Source organism: Pagrus pagrus (genome assembly GCF_965226575.1).
Source record: "Pagrus pagrus genome assembly, chromosome: 22".
NCBI lineage: Eukaryota > Metazoa > Chordata > Actinopteri > Spariformes > Sparidae > Pagrus > Pagrus pagrus.
Window position 1 is genome coordinate 2,658,260 of NC_140204.1, and position 25,868 is coordinate 2,684,127.

At 42.3% G+C, this 25,868-nt stretch overlaps 3 protein-coding genes across 3 annotated transcripts; all 3 read right to left on the bottom strand.

Moving 5' to 3' along the window:
- Positions 1–735: 735 nt before the first annotated feature.
- On the bottom strand, positions 736–2,980 carry LOC311251416 (eosinophil granule major basic protein 1-like). The gene is made up of 6 exons (XM_084343814.1): positions 2,934–2,980; positions 2,491–2,592; positions 2,284–2,408; positions 2,025–2,189; positions 1,146–1,248; positions 736–918 (listed from the first exon to the last, which is right to left on the bottom strand). Exons 2-6 carry the CDS (start codon positions 2,555–2,557, stop codon positions 842–844), a joined length of 537 nt encoding a protein of 178 aa, XP_084199940.1. The 5' UTR covers positions 2,558–2,592; positions 2,934–2,980; the 3' UTR covers positions 736–841.
- Positions 2,981–13,695: 10,715 nt separating this feature from the next.
- LOC311251854 (uncharacterized protein) lies at positions 13,696–17,762 on the bottom strand (the record flags this gene model as incomplete). Its single annotated transcript, XM_084344499.1, has 4 exons — positions 13,696–13,982; positions 15,561–15,821; positions 15,910–15,960; positions 17,492–17,762. The coding sequence occupies 4 exons, from the start codon at positions 17,760–17,762 to the stop codon at positions 13,696–13,698; spliced, it is 870 nt and encodes a 289-aa protein (XP_084200625.1).
- A 965-nt stretch (positions 17,763–18,727) lies between these two features.
- On the bottom strand, positions 18,728–25,098 carry LOC311251855 (uncharacterized protein; the record flags this gene model as incomplete). The annotated part of the gene is made up of 9 exons (XM_084344500.1): positions 18,728–18,778; positions 19,454–19,548; positions 19,637–19,915; positions 20,220–20,558; positions 22,304–23,128; positions 23,748–23,894; positions 23,983–24,261; positions 24,566–24,904; positions 25,014–25,098. 9 exons carry the CDS (start codon positions 25,096–25,098, stop codon positions 18,728–18,730), a joined length of 2,439 nt encoding a protein of 812 aa, XP_084200626.1.
- Positions 25,099–25,868: the final 770 nt, after the last annotated feature.

The following is a 25,868-nucleotide window of genomic DNA, read 5'->3' on the forward strand; positions in this document are numbered from 1 at the left end:
ATTTCAGTATTAGGCAGTTGAGCTCAGCCTAGCTAGACTACCACAGTTTGAACCTGGACAGACAGCTGAGTCTAGGATCCAGGCAACATCACTTGCCCAGGCTCGATGACTGGTTCATTAGCGACACACAGAGGCGCAGTATCAGAAGGTAAAGCAGGCAAATGTTTGGGCCCCACCAAAGAAATTGAGGCGAAGGGGCCCCCAGCGGCCTCCCATACCAGCAGTATGCTGTGCACAGCTGCTGACTCACAATCAGTGAGTGCAGTGTGTTGATGATCACTGGGTTATTTAAAATCTGACAATATTTAAGTAATTTTATATCAATGTAGGTTTTAATTGTTCAGATTTTTAATGTTACTAATATGAACATCATTAAAATCATTGTGGACATGTGGATTTTGTATATTTCCATGTTGGTGTGAAGAGTACTTATGAAATAACGCTGATGAACGCTGGTTGGAGAAGACGTACAATCAGACTCTACAATCAGCTCACACAGTTTTTAAATGTTATTATGTGCAGAAAACATTCACAACTACAAATGTCCGAGGTTTGTTTGTGCTGACTTCATGGTCCGATACATATATATAGTCAGTAGATTAAACATTTCTTTGAAGCGTTGATATTAAACCAAACTGAGCAGAATGTATACGTCAGTATCACAAGTGTACGACGCGATGTGAGCAGCAGCTCTACTGACGCACTGCAAACCAGAAATGAAACAAAAAGCACAAACAGGTTTACTGAAGTTTTTATTGCCTCAAAGTTTAAAGCTCGTGTTTGCAGTGGTTATCATGCGGCACACACGTCCAACTGCCGCACAGATATTAAGTGATGACGATCACATCTGCGATCTATCCACGGTGCACAGGAAGTGTTTCTTTTCGCTGCACCATGTGGCACCCCAGGTACCCCCCTCTGAAAAACACAAAACATCACAATCAGTCACGACATCAGCTGGAAAACATTCTTCCAGAGTTTTTACAAAGCAGCAGCATTCAGATGGAGGAGTTGAGTTAGTTCACAGATGATTTCAGGCATCTTCCGTCAATAACTGAACCAGAAAAGGACAACCAGTGGCACGTTTGTCTCATTAAAATCATCATTGCTTCCATCATTCTTCCAACTGCCTTATTTTTGCTTACCGGCATAGTTGGCTGCAACGCAACGCTTTGATCCCTTCGTGAGGCGCTTCAAAGGGCTCCAGTATCCGTAATCCATAGGAGATCCGTCTATAAAGGTGTACTCCTGAGTAGACAAAGCATGAGCATTTACAACCAGGTTGGAGAAAGCTGAAGTTTCAGAACACAGTTTTTATTAAAGATCAGACAATCTGTAACTGTCAAAGGCCTAAAAAGCCTCGACTAAAGAATAGCTGTTGTTTCAACTTGTTTCATATCCATGTGAAGTGAGTTTCTCGGGTTTTCAGTGGTGTCGTATGTGTCTTGTTTTGGCATTCAAGTGAACACGATGAGGCCTTTGAGCCGCTGGTGTGACAGAAATCACCAAAACCTTTTGTATTACAATTTTTTCTGAAATGTTATGTTTAACTATGCAAATGAAACATTATCTAAACTATCCATACATTTCCCAAACAGGAATCTGAAAACTGGATAAAGCTTCAAAATTCTTGTTTCATGTTGTTGACATATTAAGAGTCTATGGTGTAAAAACAAAATCAATTTCCGCCATGTTTTTAGGAATAAACTGTTTAAATGTATAAACCAGGATGTAAATGATACATGAACAAAACCTTCAGAACATCTACAGTGAAACTGGCAGTGTGGTGTAAGTACGTGCTGCTGAAGTGGAGATAAAAAAATTAAATGTGGAAACCAGGTGACAGAAACCTTGTTAATCATGTGTTCAGTGCAATATCCCAAACATGATTAAAACCAGGATAAGTATCATATGTGGGATTATGTATGCATGGAAATATATGTGTTGTTGATGACATCTGATGTCGAGTGAAGCTAAATAATGATCGGTACCCAGACACACCATTCAGGGCGTTAACTGCTTACCTCCTTTTGCCCCTTTTGCCCCTTTTTCATGTGTCCTGGTCTGTCAGCGCCGATCCAAATTTCTTTGCTTGTAAGTCTTCCACGCCAGACCATGCAATCCACCTGCTTCCGCTGGTCATCGCTGTGAATGGACGCAAGCTTTCCACCGAACCTGCGGCAATAGCCCTGAAATTGACAGAAATGTGAGCTCCTCATCTTGTCCGTGTGTCCAGGATGAGGACATGCACTGTAACTCTGCCTGTGTGTGTGTTTGTGTTACCAAAGCCTCGTAGAAGGTTATCTTGGGCCAGAACAGTTGAACACAGCGTTTGGCATCAAGTTGTTCAAATCCTTTACCACATGACTTTTTTGGATAGTTTGTACAAAATGCCGCACTGTTCCCATCTGTAAGAAAACAGCTGCTTTAATACTGACACAGGTTTCATTGATTTGGGTCCTATTCTTAATCTCCAACGCGAATACTTACATGTAGTCCCCACGTTACACAGCAGGACCCCCAGCACCAGGGCAGCAGTGAGCACAGCTGGATGCATGGCTCAGTGATCACTAAGTACAGCTGGAATATAACCTGAAAATGAGACACAAGGAAATAAACTGTGTGCTTAACCAACAGAGAGGTATAAACAGTATGTGGCTAAGTTTTATCTGCAGTTTATCAGGATGCCAAACACTTGAAATGACGTGTAAAGTAGGTCATTGATAGGAAACTTGTTCCAGTCCTGTCAGAACTGTCGGGACTTGCTTCCTCCCTGCTAATACTGTTAATAGACCGACACAATGATGTAATGAAATAATTATAAAATGAATAGTGAGAAAGATGAGCTGCTACCTTCCCTTCACATTTACAGAGGCTCTCTCTACATACAGCCGGCTGTCCTGTACATCAGATAGTTAATGCTCTGTACTCACCACAGATGTGTTCTGCTTCTCGTTCCTCGTCCGCTCTGATATCACGTCAAGTCCTCACATTATTATACCTGAGGACACCACACGTCATTACAATGTAAACTTCAACACTGGTAAAAAAACAAACGTCAAGTAAATGTGTCACCTTCAGTACATAGCCAAGAGCAAGACAACACCTGGCAGGTAAAACAAACTAGAGACAGGACATTTGCATGTTGAAGTGTAACACTTGTGTTTAATAAGCATAAATACATTAATCCTATTTAAATGGTAACAGGGTAACAGATGCTTTTAGGCTATACTACAATATCATAATCCAATGACCAGGATAAATGTTAGCCGAGTACGTTTCTGCAGAACCACAGATAAGTTAACACTGAACATTTCTTTAGCTTGAAACTTTCTGTTTAGGATTCATTTTCATTTTCTCTTTCTTGCAGAAATCCTGCACAAATACACATGAAGCGAGTGTCAGGGCTGAGAAAGAAAGATGAGAGGAGGAAGTTTCTTTTTCTATCATGAAGTTAAAAAAGTCGACATTTGAAGCCTAAAGTCGACCTCTTGAGACGACATCAAACATCTCAACAAAAAGCCTCGTGTAGATGAACCGGTGAAACAGAATCGGCTTTAGTAGCAAAGACGTGATTTCTCTCTGAGCTCATGAACACGGTGTGGTCATCAGTGTGAGGACTTTGAAGAGACTGTTACACTCTCAGGATGTAGTGACGGCAGAGACCAGCAGCTCCCCTAGCTGGATTTGAAGGACCAGCAGTGTCGACTTTATCCTCCACATTTCCACTTTTTCTTGAGGTGCATAATGGAGAAATAAAAGTACTCCTCTGATTTTTTTCTCCCCCCCCGGCACTAACACTCTTGTAGTGTCCATGTCTAACATTGAGCATGAAGGAGCCATTAGACTGCCTGCTATTGCTATGTGAGCTGGACGGGCAACTTTGTTTTTAACAGCAACACTAATAAGACTAATCATTTTTAAAGAACGTTTTAATCCTCAGTTTGGGTGGAGTGACGTGAAATCTACTGCGCATCATATGAGCTTTAGAGTACAAACGCATGCAGAATTACATAGAAAACAATACAGTTGTTCAGTAAATTCACTATAATTAACATGTTGAAACTAACTCAGTGAGACCAGCAGAATGATCTGATGAGCAGGAGTACCAGGCGAGATGTCATCCCAAATGATAAAACACAAAACAACGGTGTATTTACGAAGTGAGCATAAAGACGATGAGCAAAAATGTTCGCCAACGATCTTTTGTCGTGATGAAGACGAGATTATGTTGAGCTAAAAATAGATCTATGATAATAAAGCTATGACAAAATGTATGTATCGTTGACGAGACAGGACTAAAATGTGAGTGGACTGTTGGGACATTCAAACAGTTGTGCATCGAGTCTATCCATCAAAACTGTAACTAATACATTCGTGTCATTGATCCCAGCCGACGCCGTCCCAAAACACGAGACAGTAAAGAGGGACTGAGAGACGACCTGTGGCTACAGAGTGAGTGGACATGACAAAACAACCTGAGGGACAGCTGGAGGCTATTCATGCCTCAGTGAGTTAGCTTAGCATATTTGCAAACATTAAGCCAGTGAAACTGAGCAGTCGGCCACGTCAGCTTATGATGGGAAACATGTTGTCTCGGCCTGGCTGGACGGCAGTTTTTCCCCTGGCAAAGTTTGCAGTTTACAGTAACAAAATAATGTCTGAGTAAGCCTGGCTTCAGGGCTAACGTTGGCTAGGTTTTGCATTTACTAAAATCTGGCTTCAGGGCTAACGTTGGCTGGGAAAATGTATTAGCTAACGTCAGTTTGCTAGCTTCAGAGCCTGTGAGTGAAACATGCAGGGCTTTATAACTAATGGTATAATTTGTCGAGACTAGTCAACGTTCTGGTCGGACAAATTAATGTCTTTATCGTATACTGTCCTGCTGTTCGAGTGAAACATGGGGAAATGTCATCAGTCTAATATATAACTGACCGATTGTTTCAGCACTAGTGTGATTTTAAGGACAGCTTTCATAACAGCCTGATCAAACTGACTAAAACTATGGAGGATAAGAATTACATGTTTTGCAGATCACTTTAGTTTTTCCGTGTGATCGTTCTTTGTACAACACACATCATTTTATAAGTTATTCCTTCGGCAACTGGTCGGTGGAAGAAAATCCACAGAGAGGCGTGATATAAGTGTGCAGATGAAGATTGCACTATGAATCTAGAAACAGGCTATAAATAATGACAACGGCATGTAAAGACGTCCAGAATCAAATCAGGTGAACTTCCACCACACGCCCTCTGTGATTCAGATGAGGTCTGTTACAGTGACTGATAGATCCTCCATCAGGCTCAAGTTAATAATTACATCTTACACAGAGTTCAATGAGTCTGTTATAAACACAGAAAACAAAGCAAAATAAAATGCATCACTCCACAGTGACTGACTGCCTCATATCAGATCACGTGTTTGTCCTCCAGCTGCACTTTCATTGAGTCATATTTTGTAAACCAGCAACAAAATGTTGATTTTAAAGATGAAACCATTTGCAGAAAAAAGCAATCTGAGTATTTGTTCATGAAGTAAAGCCACTGAAAAAGTGTTCACAGTAACCAGCCGTCTCACACTGCTGTTCTTCAGCAGACACATTTATAATATAGTTATTTTTATAGTTGTTTTGCCAAAAATCTTTAGGTTTAACAAGCATTAATACATTCGTCTCCATCTGTATCCTACAGAGGAGTGTCAGGGCTGAGAGAGAAAGATGAGAGGAGGAGTTTCTTTTTTATTATTATGAACTTTTACTGCACATCATGTGAGCTTTAGAGTACAAATTCATGCAGAATTACATATAAAACAACACAGTTGTTCAGTAAATACTTCCACACCAGTGTTACCTGGTTATATCTTTTCATTGCTGTTGTGTGATGTGTGTCCTTGAGTGCTTTGAAAGGCGCCTTTAAATAAAATGCATCATTATTATTAAATTCGCTGTAATTAACATGTTGAAATATGTTAAAACAAACATTTTAACGAGTAATTCAGGTCATGTAACACTTTCAGAGTTCTATGTAAGAACAAATATTATGATAATATCATCAGCTTGCTTTCGCCTCTCAAGTCAAAGACAAAAAAAAGTGACGCTGATTAAGTTTCTGAAATACATCCAGCTATTATTTCTGCACAACAGTTTACACGACATCTGGTCAGAAAGGCAACTGCAAGAATAATAATGATGAAGACGACCGGCAGGATGATCACATAAGCAGGAGTACCAGACGAGGTGCCATCTGAAATGATACAACACAAAACAACAGTGTATTTACAAAGTGAGCATGAAGTCGATGAGCAAAAATGTTCGTCATTTATCTTTTGTCAAGATTAAGACGAGATTATGGTGAGCTAAAAATAGATCTTTGGTAATAAAACTGTGACAAAATGTATGTTTTCGTGTCGAGACAGGACTTTCAGCCTCTCGTGTGAGATATGTAAACAATAACCCTCCTTGTAGCTTCAGACCTCCACCAGCAGAGGACTCTGCTTCACAACACACTACCTTTCTGAACAGTGCAATATTTCTACTCACCAACATTTAGAGTAACGAATGATTCTTTGTTCAGCTTCTGAATATAACATCTGTACACGCCGTCATCGGAGAGTTTCACTCCGGAGAGCTTCAGTGAAACGTCTCCGTGCTGCAGTTTGTCGATGGACACTGACGTTCTTCCTTTGTGAGACTGGTTCTGATCAGTCCGCACGTCCTCGCCTTCACGCCACACGTGGACCAATGTGCGGTTCAGGTCAGGTCTGGACCACTCCAGAGTCATGGAGGTAGCATCCACAGCAGGTTCCAGGTGGCATGGCAAGACGGTGTCATCACCTACTGCTGCCACTATTGGCTGAGGAGCTTTAACCACCGCAGACTGACCTGTGACAGAAACATTAAGTTATCCACTAGTAGCTGAGAGAGGTAACCCCACGCCAGTCATTAACCTGTCCTGTCATTTTAGATACCTGCTGTCCCCCACCTCCCTTTACCACCATCTCCTGATCAGCTAACCTGCCAGCGCACCTGTTCCCCATTCCCCCAGTAGCTGCCCTGCATATACTGTACGAGCTCTGTTTCCCTGGTCTTTTGCCAGATAGTTTAATGTGTTACCAAGTTTTACAGTGCAGCCTTTGGCCCTGTATTTTGCCTTGTTTGTTATGTAATGTTGTGTACAAGGGCCAGCAGCAAAAATCAACACTCTTCAGAGCCACCAGACTCCAGATTTCCTAAATGTTTCATCATCTAACACTCTTATTTCGCCCCTTCATGTTTTCTGTTTCTGCCGCCGTGCCAGGTGTAAAGTAGTAGTTGGGATTTGACTTCTTGAGAAAGGTACACGCAGGAATCGAACAGGTACACTTCGAGTGGGCACTGCACTTGTAAATATAAAGCAGAGAAAGACCGTGTAAGAAAAATGTTCAGTTGAATCCTAAAAGAAGGAAGCCAATGTAATTCAGTCAGGACTGGATCTGTTATCACCTGTTATTTAAGTATTTACTGATGTTTAGTATTATTTATAGAACTCAACGACATAACTGAGATCCTAATGACACACCTTTTTGTTTCTGTGGAGATTTTCCATGATTATTCCCTCATTAAAAGTCCTGTTAACCCCAATTACAGACATAAAATACAAGAACATCTATTTTATGTCACCAGCTCTCACAGCTGTGGTCTCTATATTTAAATTAGAATAGGAAAATGAAGGATATTGTGTCACAAGGATACATTACCTACAGAGAACTGCTTTAAAAGAAGGAAGATAACAGTTTGCAAAACTGTGACGTCCCTGAAGGAGTTTCCAGAAGTCATCCTGGAGATCTGAACAATGAAAACACAGTGAAATGAAAGAAATCAATGACATGGATCAGAAATTATTCAATTTGTGCACAGGTAAAAAGTAAAAAATCCTTCCTGACCTTCCTTCCCTGTCAGCACTCAAAGTTTCTTTCTAGTCAAGTGAGACGTTCACTGTGAGCAGAGGAAGTAATTTAGATACCGTAATCTTTAAAACCAACTGGGAGTGGCAAGCTCAAAGGCGAACCATCTCTATCTGTATCCTGGTAACCAAAATAGGTGTTTTAAGCCAAACCGTGATGTTTTCCTAAACCTAACCAAGTGGTTTAGTGCCTAAATCTAACCAGAGCATAAGCACAGCCATGTGACAAGAGAAAAAAAGGGAATTCAACCTAAACAAATGTAAACTTGCAACATAAAGAACTGTCAGTTTTAACTAGTGCTATTCCTTTTAAAGCTGTTCATTGTTTTGACTCGGCCCACTCCGTAATTTGGGAAATCAGGAAGCGATGCAGCAGAAACAAACCTCCTCGAGCAGAAATGGATAAAGAAAAGGGTCTTTTGAATGGCAACAGATGGTTCTCTCCACAAGAACCAAGTTATTTACATTTACTGTCGATGTGAACTGAGTTACCACCGGAGTATATCGATGCAGAGAGCCCTCCTCCCCTCCAAAAGGCAGACCACGCTGGATAGTTTGCAACGGAGACGCTAATATTTATTCTGGTGATCGGGTTGCACAGTTATCAATAGAGTAGAGAGTTTAAAACTTGCCTTAAAGGCCGCTTCAGTAAACATAGTTGGTCGCTTGGCTCAGACCTGCACACTGCAGATGTTCTGGCTTTTTGTTGGAAATCATTGATACCATTTTTTCATTGCAGCAACAAAAAACAAAACAAATGTAATCAATGCTTTATTGGCAAGCGCAAACAATTCACATGGCACCGGCATCTTTTATCATCATCATCATCATCATCTGTGACACAGAAAGGCAGAATATGTTGAAACTAAGAAGCAACAGTAAGAAAACTACTGACACACAAAACAACACCAGAAACAATATCTACAGTGTTTAAACTGTTAATCTTAGATTACATTACACTGTAAAAGGTTATGTTTTACAGACTGTGCTGAGCATTAGAAGTGATATTCAGTGGTGACACCAGCGATGTCATCAGCATGCTCGTTGACCATCTCCATGGTGACGGTGCATGACTTCGCTGTGGGCGGGAAGCTGCAGTGGAGTTTTGAGTGCCAGGCTCGGCTGCTGCCCGTCTTCCTGCAGCAGCATATGGACACCATCAGGCCTGTAGAGACGCAGTACAGACTAATGGCCACTAGATGGCAGAGCAGTTTGACCAGAGGGAAGGCAGAGAGGGCTGAGGAGGTGGTGGGAGGAAGAGGAGCAGCTGTGGAGGAAACACCGTACAGAGAAATACTTTACATTGTCTTAAATAAAAACAGGTATTTCTAAGTCTAAAACATGGTCTCTCCTAACTGTAGCAAAGTGTTTTTGTTGCTAAAGTTAGACAGAACATAAGCACAAAAAATCCTACAGATGCATAAAGTTTAAACACATCTGTAGTGTCCCTGTTCCCATCGTATCCTGGCGATTGGGTTGGGCTGTTTTCTTGTTATAAATCAGATCACAGAGGCGGCTTCATTCAGGGGCCTCCACTGTATTTGGAAAGTCGACACTTCTTGCCATGAGCTCAGTAAACTCGGCTCCCTTGTTTCATTACCTCTCACACTCAGCTTGCTCGACGGTGATGTCGTCTGATCAGCAGAGCACCAGTAGTAACCTTCATCAGACCGTTGGACATTCCTGATGGTAAACTCTCCGTCAGGTGCGGCTTTAAACGGGGCGCTGTGTCTGCCGAACTTGAAGAAGTTAACCGGGACAGCTGAACCACGTCTGTCCCTGCAGCGCAGAGTCACATCACTTCCTGCCACCACAGGAAGTGCAGGGATCTCCATGATAAAAGGACGTTCTGAAGCACACGGGGAACGAGCACATGGACAGAAACATAATGAGGAGGCAGACGTTCAGAGACAAGTCTAAATCAATTTAAATCAAACTTCTTTTTGCCACTTTGGGGGAGCAGAACAAGCTAAATGCTTCGGTATGTTCACCTGCTGGTCGCTACGTTTGTCGTTAAATGCTGGGCGAGTAGCCAGTCGTAGATTTCTTTCTGAATCTGATCTGCAGAGTTGTGTTGGTAAATCTGTGGGATTTTAATCACCATCAACCTCGTACACACATTACACGTGATCCTTTGATCAGTAGTCGATACAAAAATACTGACTGATGCGGCTTTTAAACCGACGTAAGTGTGACATCTACTCACTGCTGTGGATTATTAGAGATGTCATTGATCATTAAATTGTCCGGAGCCGTTCTTTGTCAGCTTGTTATTCAAACCGACCGTCGTCTTGTTTTGTCTTCATCATTCAGCCAGAATGAATGATGACAAACTCCAGAATTGGTTGCTAGAAGCAATGAACTCTTGCCACGTTGATCTAATAAAAATGCTTACAGTATTTAAGGTTTGTAGATCGGACCTTTTAGACCTTTCCGTTAAGAAACACTGAGTTTCCAGCTTTTCCGTGAAGCGCCAAACAATATTAACACCAGACCTGCTGACCCAACATCTAGTCGCTCTTCTACCTGACACAGTGATGGTGATCGTGGTGCTCCTCTGTCCACTGTGGTGTTCACACCAGTAAACACCTTGACCCGATGAGAGAGAGAGATCGGAGATGATGCAGGTTGAACCATTGAGTCTCCCGAAGCCTTCATCAGCCTCGCACATCTCCGTCCGTATGGATGATATCCTCCTCAGCGTCCATCCAGCAGAGTTACCCTCTTTCTCGCAACTCAGACGGACAGTTTCACCTGAGAAGAACTGCTGACGGTTTGGACTGACATTCAGAGAGACTGGAGGAAAGACGTGCAGGACAGAGTGAGATGGATGGCTGGGTGTATTTGTATCAGTGACAACTTGGGTAACATTTCACTTCTCTCAGCTTACTTGCAGAAACAGTCAATCCAGACAGAAGCAGCACGGTCAGGTCTGCAAACGGACGAGAAGCAAAGGCCATCAGTTAGCACAGGGTTATCAAACATAGTGACAAACTGGATGAAGTACAAGGTGAACACCACATTAACTGCATGCTGTGATTATAGTGAGGACTTCATCTGGTAAATACGCCGCATCATTCGTTTTTCAACCTCTCCGACTCGTGTTTTGTGAAATTCTCCTCGCAGGGCAGAGAAGTAGAAGCCTGCACCCACAGACGTGGTTTTCTTCTGACGCCCGTGTGAAACTACAGCTCACTTCTGCAAAAGCTTGATCATTACACCAGGGACATGTAGATCTACTGAATGTGTCCAAGTAACCACAGCTGATAAACTCAACCACGACATGACCCGGGTAAGCAGAACTGCTGTTATCTGCTGTTGCAAGCTGTTTTTTTAAAATATGTTTATATACACATGTATGTTGTAGAAGCCTCACGTCTGAATTGTTCTCTTTCGACATTGACTTGCATTTTCTGTTATATCTTTTTGCCTCATACGTATATTGCAGATATAACATAAATATAGCAAAACAATGTCTAAAAGAAGCTGCTTGTTGATCTGTGGAGTCTTGGTCAAATCAAACATGACAGTAAGATACTTTAACAGCCATCGGTCCTTTCAGCTCACTGTACCACCTACTCTGAGGTGCGTGCCACAGCTGTATTATTCAAATGTATATGTTTTATAATGTCTTTGTTTGACTTACCGAGGAGCAGAGCGACAGATGACGCCTTCATTCTGTCAGGATGAAGAGTGACTGGCACAGGAACTTGGTCATATCACTCCTATGTCGATGATGTGCCATATTTAGTCACCGTCAGTGTTAAACCGCAGGTTCTGCATTCTTAAGATGGGTTTAAATGTTAATAGCCTTGTTTCTCTCGTCCTCACACAGGACGACACATCTTCTGTGTTTACTTGCAGACGGAAGCACATTTTATTTTGCTGGAGTTTGTTTGTTGCTTGTAATGTAGTTCCCACAGTGCCTCGTCTTCTGTAAAACTATGTGAGGCTGCAGATTAACATTCACTACATTTAGTTAAGTGTGTATAAAACACTGCTTATACAGTAATGTCATTCTGCTCCATGAGTACTTCTTACTTTTCATACTGTAAATTCATTTTGCCGCTCATACTTCTGTACTTCAGTTAGATCTTGAATGCCCAGAATGCCTTGCTTGACTCGAGGTTTTGCTGTTTACTCAATAAAGTGACCTTAATACTTGTTCAGCAACTGCAGATGTCACATTTAAGGCCTTTGCACACCAAGTCTGTTTGTTGCCCGTATGCGCTTAAAAAAAAAGTATCATCCAATGAAAAACATTACACACAGAAACATTGCGCATTGACTCAGATGACTTAATATTTTATTTGTTCCAAAATTTCACAAACTCAAAACAAAGTAGTCGAACACGATGACTTCTTGGTCCTCTCACTTCCTGAAAAATGAAAAAATAACGTTTAAAATCAAGACGGCCTCACAACGTCCTGTGAAGCATTGCGACCCGTAGTGGGTGTCAGGTCCCCCAGTTTCGTGAAAAAGCACCGTCCATCAGATTATTTCCTCCTGGACTTCATCGCAGTGTCTTGTCTCTTCATCTTGCCGCGCTGCAGAAACAAAAACCCAGTTCATCTCTGCACAGTCAAGAACGGAGCTGAAAACATCCTTAAAATCATCTCCACCCCCACAGTCACACTCACTTTCAGCCTTGTCTCTGTACAGGAGTCCCAGTTTGATGGTGGACAGCAGGTAGGGAGTCCCCGCCACCAGAAGACATATGAGTCTGGAGACGGACAGCAGGGGAGCTGCAGGAGCACCAGGACCTGCTGGTGTTCAAAACTCAGCATGAGTTCATGAAGCTGTGAGCCTCTCCTTTCCAGTATTCATAAATCTATCTCTACTGAAACTCAACATATCATTAAAGCAGCGGACACATCGGCCTCAGGACCTGAAAATGTTCTTACCTTCTGTCACGTTTCCAGTGAAGCCATGAGTGGGTCGAGCTGCTTCCTTTTCCTCTGTGCCTAGTTCTGTGCATGAAAACCAAGACTTTCAGTCAGTTTTAAGACGAAGCTGACGAGCAATCTCATATGACTTCATGCTAAAGGTCAATGCACCTGCAGTCTGATCCTCCGTCTTCCCATCACCTCTGTTCTCCCTCAACTTCTGTTCACTCAGGCTGTTTATTACATCTATCTACTGTGATTTAACACTGAAGAAGTACCAGCCCAGTCCTCAGAATACACATTAGAGTATATTTCTGCAAAACCACAAGTTCAAACTGAACAATGCTCTTTCTGCAACTTTAAGATTGTTTAGGTTGCCTTTCCAATTTTCACTTGTCACAACGCTGTTTCTGCTCTGCTTGTAGAAACGACTTGGAGTCAGGAAAACGTCACGGTTTGGCTTATAACACCTGGGTTGGTCACCAAAAATACGGCTGGAAACGTCCCAGGGTCTCGTTAAAGACTCCTAGTTCTGCTCGCCAAAAACACAGCTGCTAATGTGCCGACTTCACGTCCAAAATATTAGATTTTTGTCGTCACAAACATGGAAAATATCCACTGCTTCCATGTTTACAAATGCTGAAACACAGACTCGAACTGCGGCTACATGTTTGCAAGCCTTGTCGCCGGTATGACCATGCTGTGTGCAGTCAACTATTTTTTCAGCTGTACTGTAGCTGTATAGATTGGCAGATTAAATATTACAAAACAAATTTCATAATCATGTAAAAAAAACCTGAATCTGCAACGTAACAAAAGCTCTTAAATAATTGTAGTGAAGTAAAAAGATGATATTTCCTCCAGCTGGACTACAGGCCACCGTACGTGCACATGTTCAGTACTTCACCTCTGACAGCGAGCCAGCTCTCCGTCGACGCCCCGACTTCACTGATCACACACATGTAGAGGCCTTCATCAGACTTGGACACGGCGGGGACGGTCATCTGTCCCGTGATCGCGGCTCCGACAGGAGATCTGCCCTTCATGAAGGTGCTGGTTCGCAGGTCTGAAGAGTTGCTTCGAGTCGAGCAGCGCAGAGTCACAGATTGTCCCTCCGTCACAGGAAACACTGGACTCTCCAGGATCACGTTATTCTCTGTGAATCACAGAATAATTTAAAGGTTATTAAAACTTAAACAGCTACAGTTTCATGAACTGTTGAATACCTGCTCACGGTGAACGTTGGAGCCTGTGCAGCTGTCTTTCTTCTTCTTACTTTGGTTTTTCATTGAGACGTTTCCTGCTTTATTTTGTAGAATTCACCCTCATGTCTTGTTGTGACTTTCCACTTCCTGTCCGCCCTTTTTCTGTGCACACCTGAGCTTCATCTGTCAATCAGTCCAAGTGTGTTAAAGCCTGTGTTTCTCTCTTAGTCTTTGTCAGTCCTGCGTGTCTCCTGCGTTCTGTGTTTTGTTTCTGGTGTTTTCTGCCTTTTATCACATTTTGTACGTCTTTAAGCTTTTGTTTGTCTTGTGGGATCTTTTTGGACGAGTCCCTGCCTGTTTTTGTCAGTGTTGTTGCGTGTGTTTTGGATATTGGACTTATTGGATGTATCATCTAAGCTCACTTCATGTCTCTTTCTGAAGACGTTCTACTTTATATTATGTGTCTGACATTAAATAAAAAGCTGTGTGTTACCAGAACACATTCATGTGTGATCGGTACGTTTAATATTGGAAATAGTGACATAATCCACTCTGCATGCAGTTATCAATTTCTGCATCTGCTGTGTTTTATGTTACCTGGAGGAAAACTTTCATTTTGAAAGTCCAACGCTAGGATCACCTTCACAAACAAAGTCATGTCTGGAGCTCGTGTTTGGAAGTATGTTTTGAAAACTAGCTGATTTTACACTGAAGGATGAGAGTTCAAACGTTGTTTAACTGATAATTACAAGCATTTATTGTTATTCTATTTCTTTGAGGTAGAATATTGTAATTTTTTAACCAAAGAGAAAAACAATAAAAGTGCATAAAATCATTCCTCCGCTGAGAGGATCCACTTAGTAGTTAGTAGCTATGGACACCAGAGGGCAGTGTTGACCGATGTTTACTGTTAATAAGACAAGTGAGTCTTGATCTTTGTTTCTTTTGGCTAAAAAAATGGATTTAATGTGCTCTTCATTGCTCATGTAGCAGGTTAATGTTGAGAGTGTGTGAATATTTTGTGTTCAATAATCAAACTATACATGAGTGTTATGTTGGTTTGATAGTAGATTCATGTTTTAAAGGTTTTAACCCTGAAGATATCAGATAAAATCCTCTTTTTGATCGGCTCTTCTTCCATAATTAGCAATAGCCTTTCACTTATTAACATTGTAGTTACCTCATTAAACAGTCAATTTCATGTTTTGTGGCGGGGTCCACCATTCAGACTGTCTTCACATGCACAAGGAAGCGCAGTGTGTTTCCTACTCTCTCTCCTGCTGATGCACCAGAGCTGCTTTAAGTCACTGCTGACGTTAACCCTTCACATTAAAGGCATCCAACTGGCGAAACACAGGATGGCTTTTATTGTGAAGCAGTGACAGGAAATGCAGCGTGTTATTCACTCAACAAAAATGTCTTTAAATTTAAAAAGTTCATGAGCTTTATACAAAGTTTCCTCATGTTGCTCGCCGGGTCTTTGCTTGCAGACATTGTAAGTTTGACTGCTCTTGGAGGACAACACTCACCGGTGACGGTGATGTTGGCAGCTGGACTCGTCTCTCCGGACGTGGACTCACACCAGTACGACCCGCTGTTCCAGCTGTAGGCCTCATTGATGAGGCAGGTGGAGCCCTGCAGAAAGCCCCAGTCGCGTCCACACTCTGAGACTCCTCGGACCGTTCTGGCCTTCACTCTCCATCTGGAGGATCTTCTGTCGTCCTCGCAGCTCAGAGACAAAGACTCGTACTTAAAGAACTGAGATCTGTCGGGAGAGACGGCCAGAGAGGCTGCAGAGGACAGAACAAACCACTGGTGACTGCTGCTTGTAAAGAAGTCTGAAGCCTGTTTGATATCATACAAGTGACGGTTACTCACAGAGGGCGAGGAGGAGGCCTGTGAACTCCATCGTGTCTCGATGCCGACTGACTGTCAGAGCAGAGAAGAAGCATCGACACATGACGTTAATAATAACTGACTGACTGACGCGTGGTTGTTTTAAACACAACGCTGTGACACAGCAGTGAACCACAGTTATTTCCATCTCACCTTAACAACTCATGAACACTTTCTCAGTGTTTAAATAGCACTAAACTTCATGTTGTAATGTAATAATGAATATTATTAGAAAAACTTGACTTTAAACTGCTGTTTACTATTCAAATATCTACATGCTTTATTATTTAACACTACACGGGACAAATCAAACTAACTTGTCCATGTTTCTAATCGATAAAGATGATTTTATGACCCGTGTAGACACCTCGTCACACATGCTGCGTAAATTAAGACATGAAGACTCTCAGAGGTAAAGTTATAAATGTATCTGTAGTGCCTGTAAAACCAGCTGCATGTGGTGCAGAACAGACAGCACGTCACCGAACACACATTTATTTAAAGCATCGATTAATGTTTAACAGCTGAACACACGTGCAGCAGTGCAGGTGTTGATATCGACGTGCTGCTTGGCTAATGATCGACGGTCAGAGCACCACTGTGCATGACGTCATGATGCACTGAAACGTAGGTGTCGTGTTTCTGTGGGTCAGCGATGCCGCTGGTTCCCAACTTCTGGGTCCTGACCCCCACCAGGGGTCGCCATGGCTTCAAGGAGGGTTGTAGGCCTTGGTCACGTGAAGGGATTTATGAACAGTCGGCGTTATCTCAGCATTTCATTCTGTTTACAAAGAAAACTAAATGAAGTTGTTAATTTTACAGTTTATTATCAGATTCAGTTATTATGTAAAGGTGCAGTATGCAGTTTTGGTGGAGCTAAATAATCATCCTTCAGACTACATTAATGGGGGGAAGTCGCTCTGGGTCAGAACTTCAGGCCGAACACGACCAGAAGCTTTAATGAGACGAAACAACAGAACAACTCATCATGAAGAAAACAGAAAATATAAAAGACACAGACAAGAGAAGCAGAAGTCCAGGAGGGTAAACGTGTCCTACAGGTGGAGCTATAACACATTTCATGAGCTCCATGTCAAAAGGGTCAATATCAATTCTTAGTCGTCAATACAAAGGCTTTACACATTTATTTAAATCACACAGGTGAGCTCTGATTTCTCACTTTTTCACTAAAACATATTTACAGCTGTAACATCAGTGTTACAAGAGACAGGATTGTTTAACACAACTGAAACACAACCACATACAGTCCAGTGTTATCAGAACCAAATCATTAAATATGGCAGCTTGTACGAACAACGTCAAAATCAAACGTTCCTGTTTCTGTGAAAAAAAAAATCCCTGTACAAGAATGAAAACACACATATGGTAAATTCTTTAAAAAGTGGGTTTGTTTAGCAGAAAAAGATCACCTGCAGACCTCAGATCAGATCGCTCCTCTACACGATGTCAGTGTGAGCTGATTGTAATCGTGTTGTGAACAGCTGAAGAACGTTCACAACAAAACATCTAGTTCACTTTACCTCCATCTTCATTTAAAGTTCACCTGTTACACTCTTCAGTGCAGCGATCAAAGAATCAGCTGCATCACTGTGACTCCTCTGACTCCTCTGCATCTCCAGCTCCTTTAATTTCATAATAATTTCCTGCTTTTCATTTGTTGCTTTTAATTTCTTTTGTCTCATAACAATCTCCATCTTCTTCATTCCCTCCAGTTGTGTCTCTAACTTCTCCAGCTGTTCCTGAAGTTCTTCCTTCTTCTTGTTCAGATCTGAAAGACGTTTATAATCTTTGTTCTCCTTCTTCACTGACCTCATCTTCCTCTCAGTCTCCTCTGTCTGTCTCTCCACCTCTTCCAGCTGCTGTCTGACTTCATGTATCTGCTTCTCCTTATCCTTCACCTGTCTCTCATATCTAGAAACTTGTTCCTCAAATCTTTTCAGGTCTCTTTCTTTTATCTTATCTTCATTTGTTGCTTTTGATTTCTTTTGTCTCATAACAATCTCACTCTTCTTTATTATCTCCAGTTGTGTCTCTAACTTCTCCAGCTGTTCCTGAAGTTCTGTCTTCTTCCTCTTTAGATCTTCTTCTTCCTCTCTGTTCACTGACCTCATCTTCCTCTCAGCCTCCTCTGTCTGTCTCTCCATCTCTTCCAGCTGCTGTCTGACTTCATGTATCTGCTTTTCCTTATCCTTTATCCGTCCCTCATATCTAGAAACATGATCCTCAAATTTTTTCAGTTCTCTTTCTTTTGTCTTCATCTTCTTCTTCAGGTCTTCCTTCTCTCTGTCCATCAGTGTCTCTCTTTCTGTCTGCTGCTCTCCATGTTCGTCTTCCTCAGTCAAACTCTGAGCTGCTGTTTCATCACCTGCACACTTTATTTTCTCTTCTTCTTCTTCTGTCTGCAGAATATTGTCTTTCTGTCTTTCTTCTCTCAGCTTCTCTGTGTTGTCACTAACAGATTCAGTCTCATCTTCTTTCTTCTTCTGATCACTGTCTGTTGGAAGTGGAGCATCTTGTGTCTCTGTCTCATTTTGAATCTTGTCTGAACCATTTTCTGTCTCTTCTTCTGCCAATAGCTGATCTGTTTGTCCTCTGACTGCAGACTGAGTCTCTGTTCCTTCACTATCAGCACACTGAGCGTTGTTTGCTTCTGGTTGCAGTGTTTCCTCGTCTGTTTGAGTCTGAAGACCTGTGTCTCCTCTGAACTCGTCCACATTGTTAACTGTGTCTGTCTCTTCTGTTGGTTGTTTGCTGTCTGTTTCTGTTCCCATCAGCGGCTTCAGTACTTGATGGTTTCTTGTTTCTTCATCCTCGTGGTGCTTCTTGTTCCCTGTGTTCACAAACAATAAAGAGTTTACATGACACATTTCTGTTTTTAACATGTTCACAGATCATTCTGTCGACTGGCTTCAGTCACATGTTGTTGATATGTTTGGTTTCCTCTTGTGATGACTGAACAAACCATAATGAGTTATGACCATTTTCTGGTCCTTCGTGAACTTTATGGTTGATGTCAGCCATGTTTTTATCATTTAGACCTGGACATGCTGGTGCTGCTAATCCCTGCTTCCAATCCTGCCCAGTGGACACTCATGGTATCACAGTAAAAGATCCCCGACAGTCAGAGAGGTTTTTGTGGAGCATATTGAGCTGGACCTGTGAGTCCAATTTCAAGTCAGCAGCACTCGAGGCGTGAGGGGTGTGGTTCTTGTACAGGACACCATGTTGCTGACTGGGCTCATGTTTCTTGTCGAGCACTTGCTCATCATTTCCCAAGTTTCATGTTTCTAGCTACGCCCAGTTCACGACAACTAGAGCCCAGAGAAAATAATATTATACCGACAAACACATTCTGACAGGATCCAGTCATGACACTGATCAGGTGACGCCAACATGTATCTAGCAAAGGAGCTTAAAGAGACAGTTTGGTGTTTTAAATAGTTTCAGACTTACTGATTCTGTTCTGTCTCCATCTCCACACAACAACAGCTGCTGCAACAATCACGAGAACAAACAGGATGCTGAGAATCAAACCGATGATGACTGGAAGAGATGAACCAGAACCAGAACCAGAACCAGACGGGCCTGTGAAGAAACCATCTGAAATGATAAAAACCAGAACAGAAACATGTGAGTACAATCACAGTTATCTGAAGCAGAGACAGTTTATGAACATTGTATTCACTACCTGGAAAATGTATCTTTGCCTCTCTGGTCTGGTTGATGTGGTTCTGTTGGACTCTACAGGTGAAGCTGTTGCTGTGTCTCTTCTCCACAGTCACTCTGCTGCTGACAGTATAGAGGTCATCAGGACCTCTGACTGTCTCTGTAGGTCCAGCAGAGAGGAGGTTTCCCTCAGCGTCCAGCCAGAACACCTCAGGTTCTGGATACCAGCCTGCAGACTCACACTGTAGAACCACTCCGCTGCTGTTTACGGTGATCTGGACAACAGGTGAGGAGGCAGCACCTGAAGGTGAGACCATTCATTTTGGTTGACTACCAACATTGTCCTGTTGGGGTGAACGTGTGCTCAGCCCTCCTTCAGTTAAGTCTCTATATTATATTTGCTGTGTTTGTTTGATCATTTGGTTTACCTGCATGAGTGTTCATCAATATATATTCACGATACGAAGGAACTACTTGATAAGTCTTTGCATAAAACTGGGAGATCTGCAGCCACTATGAAGCTCATTAGTTAGTTGTTACCTTTGACCATTTCCTTTACAAATAAAAGCTAAATATCACTTTGAACACAAGACGTCTCCTCTCACCTACAACAAGCTGAACAACAGAGTCTCTGTCCAGTTCTGGGATGAAGCATCTGTACCGTCCCTCATCAGATGTTCTCACTCTGGAGAGTTTCAGTGAAACGTTTCCGAGCTTCAGTTCATCAGTGAACAGTGACGTTCTTCCCTCGTAAGACGGATGGTTACCCGTCAGTTTAACACCCTGACGCAGCACGTGAACAAATCTGGGGCTCAGGTCGGGTCTCGTCCACTCTACTGTCACTCTCAAAGCATCGGTGGCAGGATGCAGGTGAGCTGGCAGAACCACGTCCTCACCAACTGTCGCCACTATCGGCTGAGACGGACCGATCACATGATGCTGACCTGAACACAGACAAGTGTTTGATTGTTTCATGTGCAGCAAAATGGATGGATGACAACATCTGAACGTTTTCTGTGCATGTTAACATCAACGTGTCACATTCACCTCTACATGAGTGTATCAGGGTGAGATACACCAGGACAGTGAAGGCACCACACTGACAGTTCAGGGACCGGCTGAGCGTCACTCGAAGCATCCTGGACTCACAAATCAAAGACAGATGGAAAAGAAGTGGAGTGAAAACTTATAAACTTTTAAACTTAAAACTTGATATATATAAAACAAGAGATAGAAAACACTGGTCACAGGTCAGCAGCAACACAAATACATCCTGCAAAGGATCAGAAGTTTAAATTCAAACAGTTCTTACAGAAACTGAATGTTCATGACTTCAAGACAAACAGCTGAGCGGATATGACTGACAGAGTATGTGTCCTCATGCAGCAGTGGTGTGGGCTAACAGTCATCAGATTTATGATATTAATATCAATAACCCTGCTCAGTGTGACAGCTGACCTGCAGCGCCCTCTGCTGGTCCTTCACCCTCATGTCAGCAGGTGAACTGAACTGTAACGAGGCTGGTGTGTGAATCCAAACGAGACTTTGACTTCACTGTCCAACACTTTACAGTTAAATATTGATAATGTCAATAAAACGTGTTTCAGATCTACTGAAACTGACTCAATAACTCAATAAAAAACATATTTTTCAGTCCTGATGTCTCCACTTTAACAGTCTGTGACTTACATGAATGAACCAGTTAAACTCGACGATCACTGATCTGAAAACAACAACCTATAAATAACCTGCAGGTTCTTCACTGTGTGAGTTCGTCACAAGACAAACACCTGAAACACATCAATTAATGAATCAAACATGAGCATACCTGTTTTTATATCCTGACGCTCTGCTGGAGCCACAGACCTGCAGTCAAGTCCCTGAAAGTCTTATTTAAACCTGATAATAGCTGTTCAGTCTCCACCCACACACTCCTGACAAAGACTCAGATCAACAGGCCGAGTTTTTTATGGTTTGATTCTTAATAAGTCATCCTTTAGCTTTTATTGTTACTGTCTTCATCATGACACAGTGAACTGTACAGAGGCAACACAGTCACAGAGAAAACAAAAGCATTTAAATGACATACATTAAATGTTCTGACAGAGTATAGTTATAAAGTGTTCATTCATTCATTCATTCACATACACACAAACACTGGGAATGTAATATAATGTAAAATAATAGAGAGAGTTAAAAGTCCAGTTAACAACACATGACACATTAAACGGCTCAATATCAATAATTAGCAGTAGAAAATACAAAAGCTTTACAAATACAGTGAATACAAACATATTAACTGAAGTCACACGAGTCAGCTCTGATGTTTCTGTCTTCACCAACATGGATGTTAAAATCCAGACGAGGATTCTGGTTCTGACTTTCTTTCGTCTTCTTCTGAGTTTGAAGTCAGAACAGCTGAAGAACAGACGGGAACATGACGGCAGCAGCACTGACACAACAGACAGGTTGTTTCACAGCAACACAACTCAGATACAATCACATGCAGTCAGTGTTCAGGCAGTGTGAGCAGACCAGGATCACACTGAGAGACGTTCACACCAAAACATCTAGTTCACTTAACTCCATCTTCACTGAGACTCCTGCATCTCCAGCTCCTTTAATTTCATAATCATTTCCTCCTTTTCATTTGTTGCTTTTAATTTCTTTTGTCTTGCAACAATCTCACTCTTCTTTATTATCTCCAGTTGTGTCTCTAACTTCTCCAGCTGTTCCTGAAGTTCTTCCTTCTTCTTGTTCAGATCTGAAAGACGTTTATAATCTTTGTTGTCCTTCTTCACTGACCTCATCTTCCTCTCAGCCTCCTCTGTCTGTCTCTCCACCTCTTCCAGCTGCTGTCTGACTTCATGTTTCTGCTTCTCCCTATCCTTCATCTGTCCCTCATATTTAGAAACTTGTTCCTCAAATTTTTTCAGGTCTCTTTCTTTTGTCTTCATCTTCTTCTTCAGGTCTTCCTTCTCTCTGTCCCTCAGTGTCTCTCTTTCTGTCTGCTGCTCTCCATGTTTGTCTTCCTCAGTCAAACTCTGAGCTGCTGTTTCATCACCTGCACACTTTATTTTCTCTTTGTCTTCTTCTGTCTGCTGATTATTGTCTCTCTGTCTTTCTTCCACCATCGTCACAGTTTGAGTCTCATCTGTGTTGTTCAGATTAGTGCTGACTGCATTCAGAGAAGCTGTCTCAGTAACTGCTTCAGTCTCTGTCTCTTCTTGACTCTTGTCCAAACCTGTTTCTGTCCCTCTTGTTGTTTGTCCTCCTCTGACTGCAGACTGAGTCTCTGTTCCTTCACTATCAGCACACTGAGCCTTGTTTGCTTGTCGTTGTAGTGTTTCCTCGTCTGTTTCAGTCTGAAGACCTGTGTCTCCTCTGAACTCGTCCACATTGTTAACTGTGTCTGTCTCTTCTGTTGGTTGTTTGCTGTCTGTCTCTGTTCCCATCAGCAGCTCCTGTTCTGGACTGTTTCTTCTCTCTTCATCCTCGTGGTGCTTCTTGTTCCCTGTGTTCACAAACAATAAAGAGTTTACATGACACATTTCTGTTCTTGGTTACATGTTCACAGATCATTCTGTCGACTGGCTTCAGTCACATGTTGTTGATGTTTGGTTTCCTCTTGTGATGACTGAACAAACCATAATGAGTTATGACCATTTTCTGGCCCTTCATGAACTTTATGGTTGATGTCAGCCATGTTTTTATCATTTAGACCTGGACATGCTACTGCTGCTAATCCTTGCTTCCAATCCTGCCCAGTGGACACTCATGGTATCACAGTAACAGATCCCCGACAGTCAGAGAGGTTTTTGTGGAGCATATTGAGCTGGACCTGTGAGTCCAAGTCAGCAGCACTCGAGGCGTGAGGGGTGTGGTTCTTGTACAGGACACCATGTTGCTGACTGGGCTCATGTTTCTTGTCGAGCACTTGCTCATCATTTCCCAAGTTTCCTGTTTCTGGCTACGTCCAGTTCACGACAATTAGAGCCCAGAGAAAATAATATTATACTGACAAACACATTCTGACAGGATCCAGTCATGACACTGATCAGGTGACGCCAAAATGTATTTATGCAAAGGAGCTTAAAGAGACAGTTTGGTGTTTTAAATAGTTTCAGACTTACTGATTCTGTTCTGTCTCCATTTCCACACAACAACAGCAGCTGCAACAATCACGAGAACAAACACGATGCTGAGAATCAAACTGATGATGACAGGAAGAGATGAACCAGAACCAGAACCAGAACCAGACGGGCCTGTGAAGAAACCATCTGAAATGATAAAAACCAGAACAGAAACATGTGAGTACAATCACAGTTATCTGAAGCAGAGACAGTTTATGAACATTGTATTCACTACCTGGAACATGTATGAGTGTCTCTCTGGTCTGGTTGGTGTGGTTCTGTTGGACTCTACAGGTGAAGCTGTTGCTGTGTCTCTTCTCCACAGTCACTCTGCTGCTGACAGTATAGAGGTCATCAGGACCTCTGACTGTCTCTGTAGGTCCAGCAGAGAGGAGGTTTCCCTCAGCGTCCAGCCAGAACACCTCAGGTTCTGGGTACCAGCCTGTGGACTCACACTGTAGAACCACTCCGCTGCTGTTTACGGTCATCTGGACAACAGGTGAGGAGGCAGCACCTGAAGACGAGACCATTCATTTTGGTTGACTACCAACATTGTCCTGTTGGGGTGAACGTGTGCTCAGCCCTCCTTCAGTTAAGTCTCTATATTATATTTGCTGTGTTTGTTTGATCATTTGGTTTACCTGCATGAATGTTCATCAATATATATTCACGATACGAAGGAACTACTTGATAAGTCTTTGCATAAAACTGGGAGATCTGCAGCCACTATGAAGCTCATTAGTTAGTTGTTACCTTTGACCATTTCCTTTACAAATGAAAGCTAAATATCACTTTGAACACAAGACGTCTCCTCTCACCTACAACAAGCTGAACAACAGAGTCTCTGTCCAGTTCTGGGATGAAGCATCTGTACCGTCCCTCATCAGATGTTCTCACTCTGGAGAGTTTCAGTGAAACGTTTCCGAGCTTCAGTTCATCAGTGAACAGTGACGTTCTTCCCTCGTAAGACGGATGGTTACCCGTCAGTTTAACACCCTGACGCAGCACGTGAACAAATCTGGGGCTCAGGTCGGGTCTCGTCCACTCTACTGTCACTCTCAAAGCATCGGTGGCAGGATGCAGGTGAGCTGGCAGAACCACGTCCTCACCAACTGTCGCCACTATCGGCTCAGACGGACCGATCACATGATGCTGACCTGAACACAGACAAGTGTTTGATTGTTTCATGTGCAGCAAAATGGATGGATGACAACATCTGAACCTTTTCTGTGCATGTTAACATCAACGTGTCACATTCACCTCTACATGAGTGTATCAGGGTGAGAAACACCAGGACAGTGAAGGCACCACACTGACAGTTCAGGGACCGACTGAGCGTCACTCGAAGCATCCTGGACTCACAAATCAAAGACAAAGGAAAAGAAGTGGAGTGAAAACTTATAAACTTTTAAACTTAAAACTTTATATATATAAAACAAGAGATAGAAAACACTGGTCACAGGTCAGCAGCAACACAAATACATCCTGCAAAGGATCAGAAGTTTAAATTCAAACAGTTCTTACAGAAACTGAATGTTTATGACTTCAAGACAAACAGCTGAGTGGATATGACTGACAGAGTATGTGTCCTCATGCAGCAGTGGTGTGGACTAACAGTCATCAGATTTATGATATTAATATCAATAACCCTGCTCAGTGTGACAGCTGACCTGCAGCGCCCTCTGCTGGTCCTTCACCCTCATGTCAGCAGGTGAACTGAACTGTAACGAGGCTGGTGTGTGAATCCAAACGAGACTTTGACTTCACTGTCCAACACTTTACAGTTAAATATTGATGATGTGAATAAAACGTGTTTCAGATCTCCTGAAACTGACTCAATAACTCAATAAAAAGCATATTTCTCAGTCCTGCTGTCTCCACTTTAACTGTCTGTGACTTACACGAATGAACCAGTTAAACTCGACGATCACTGATCTGAAAACAACAACCTATAAATAACCTGCAGGTTCTTCACTGTGTGATTTGTCTTTTATTTTGAAAATATATATATTTAAATGAGCCTGTATGTGATGTAACGTCCAAGACAAACACCTGAAACACATCGATTAATGAATAAAACGTGAGCATACCTGTTTTTATATCCTGACACTCTGCTGGAGC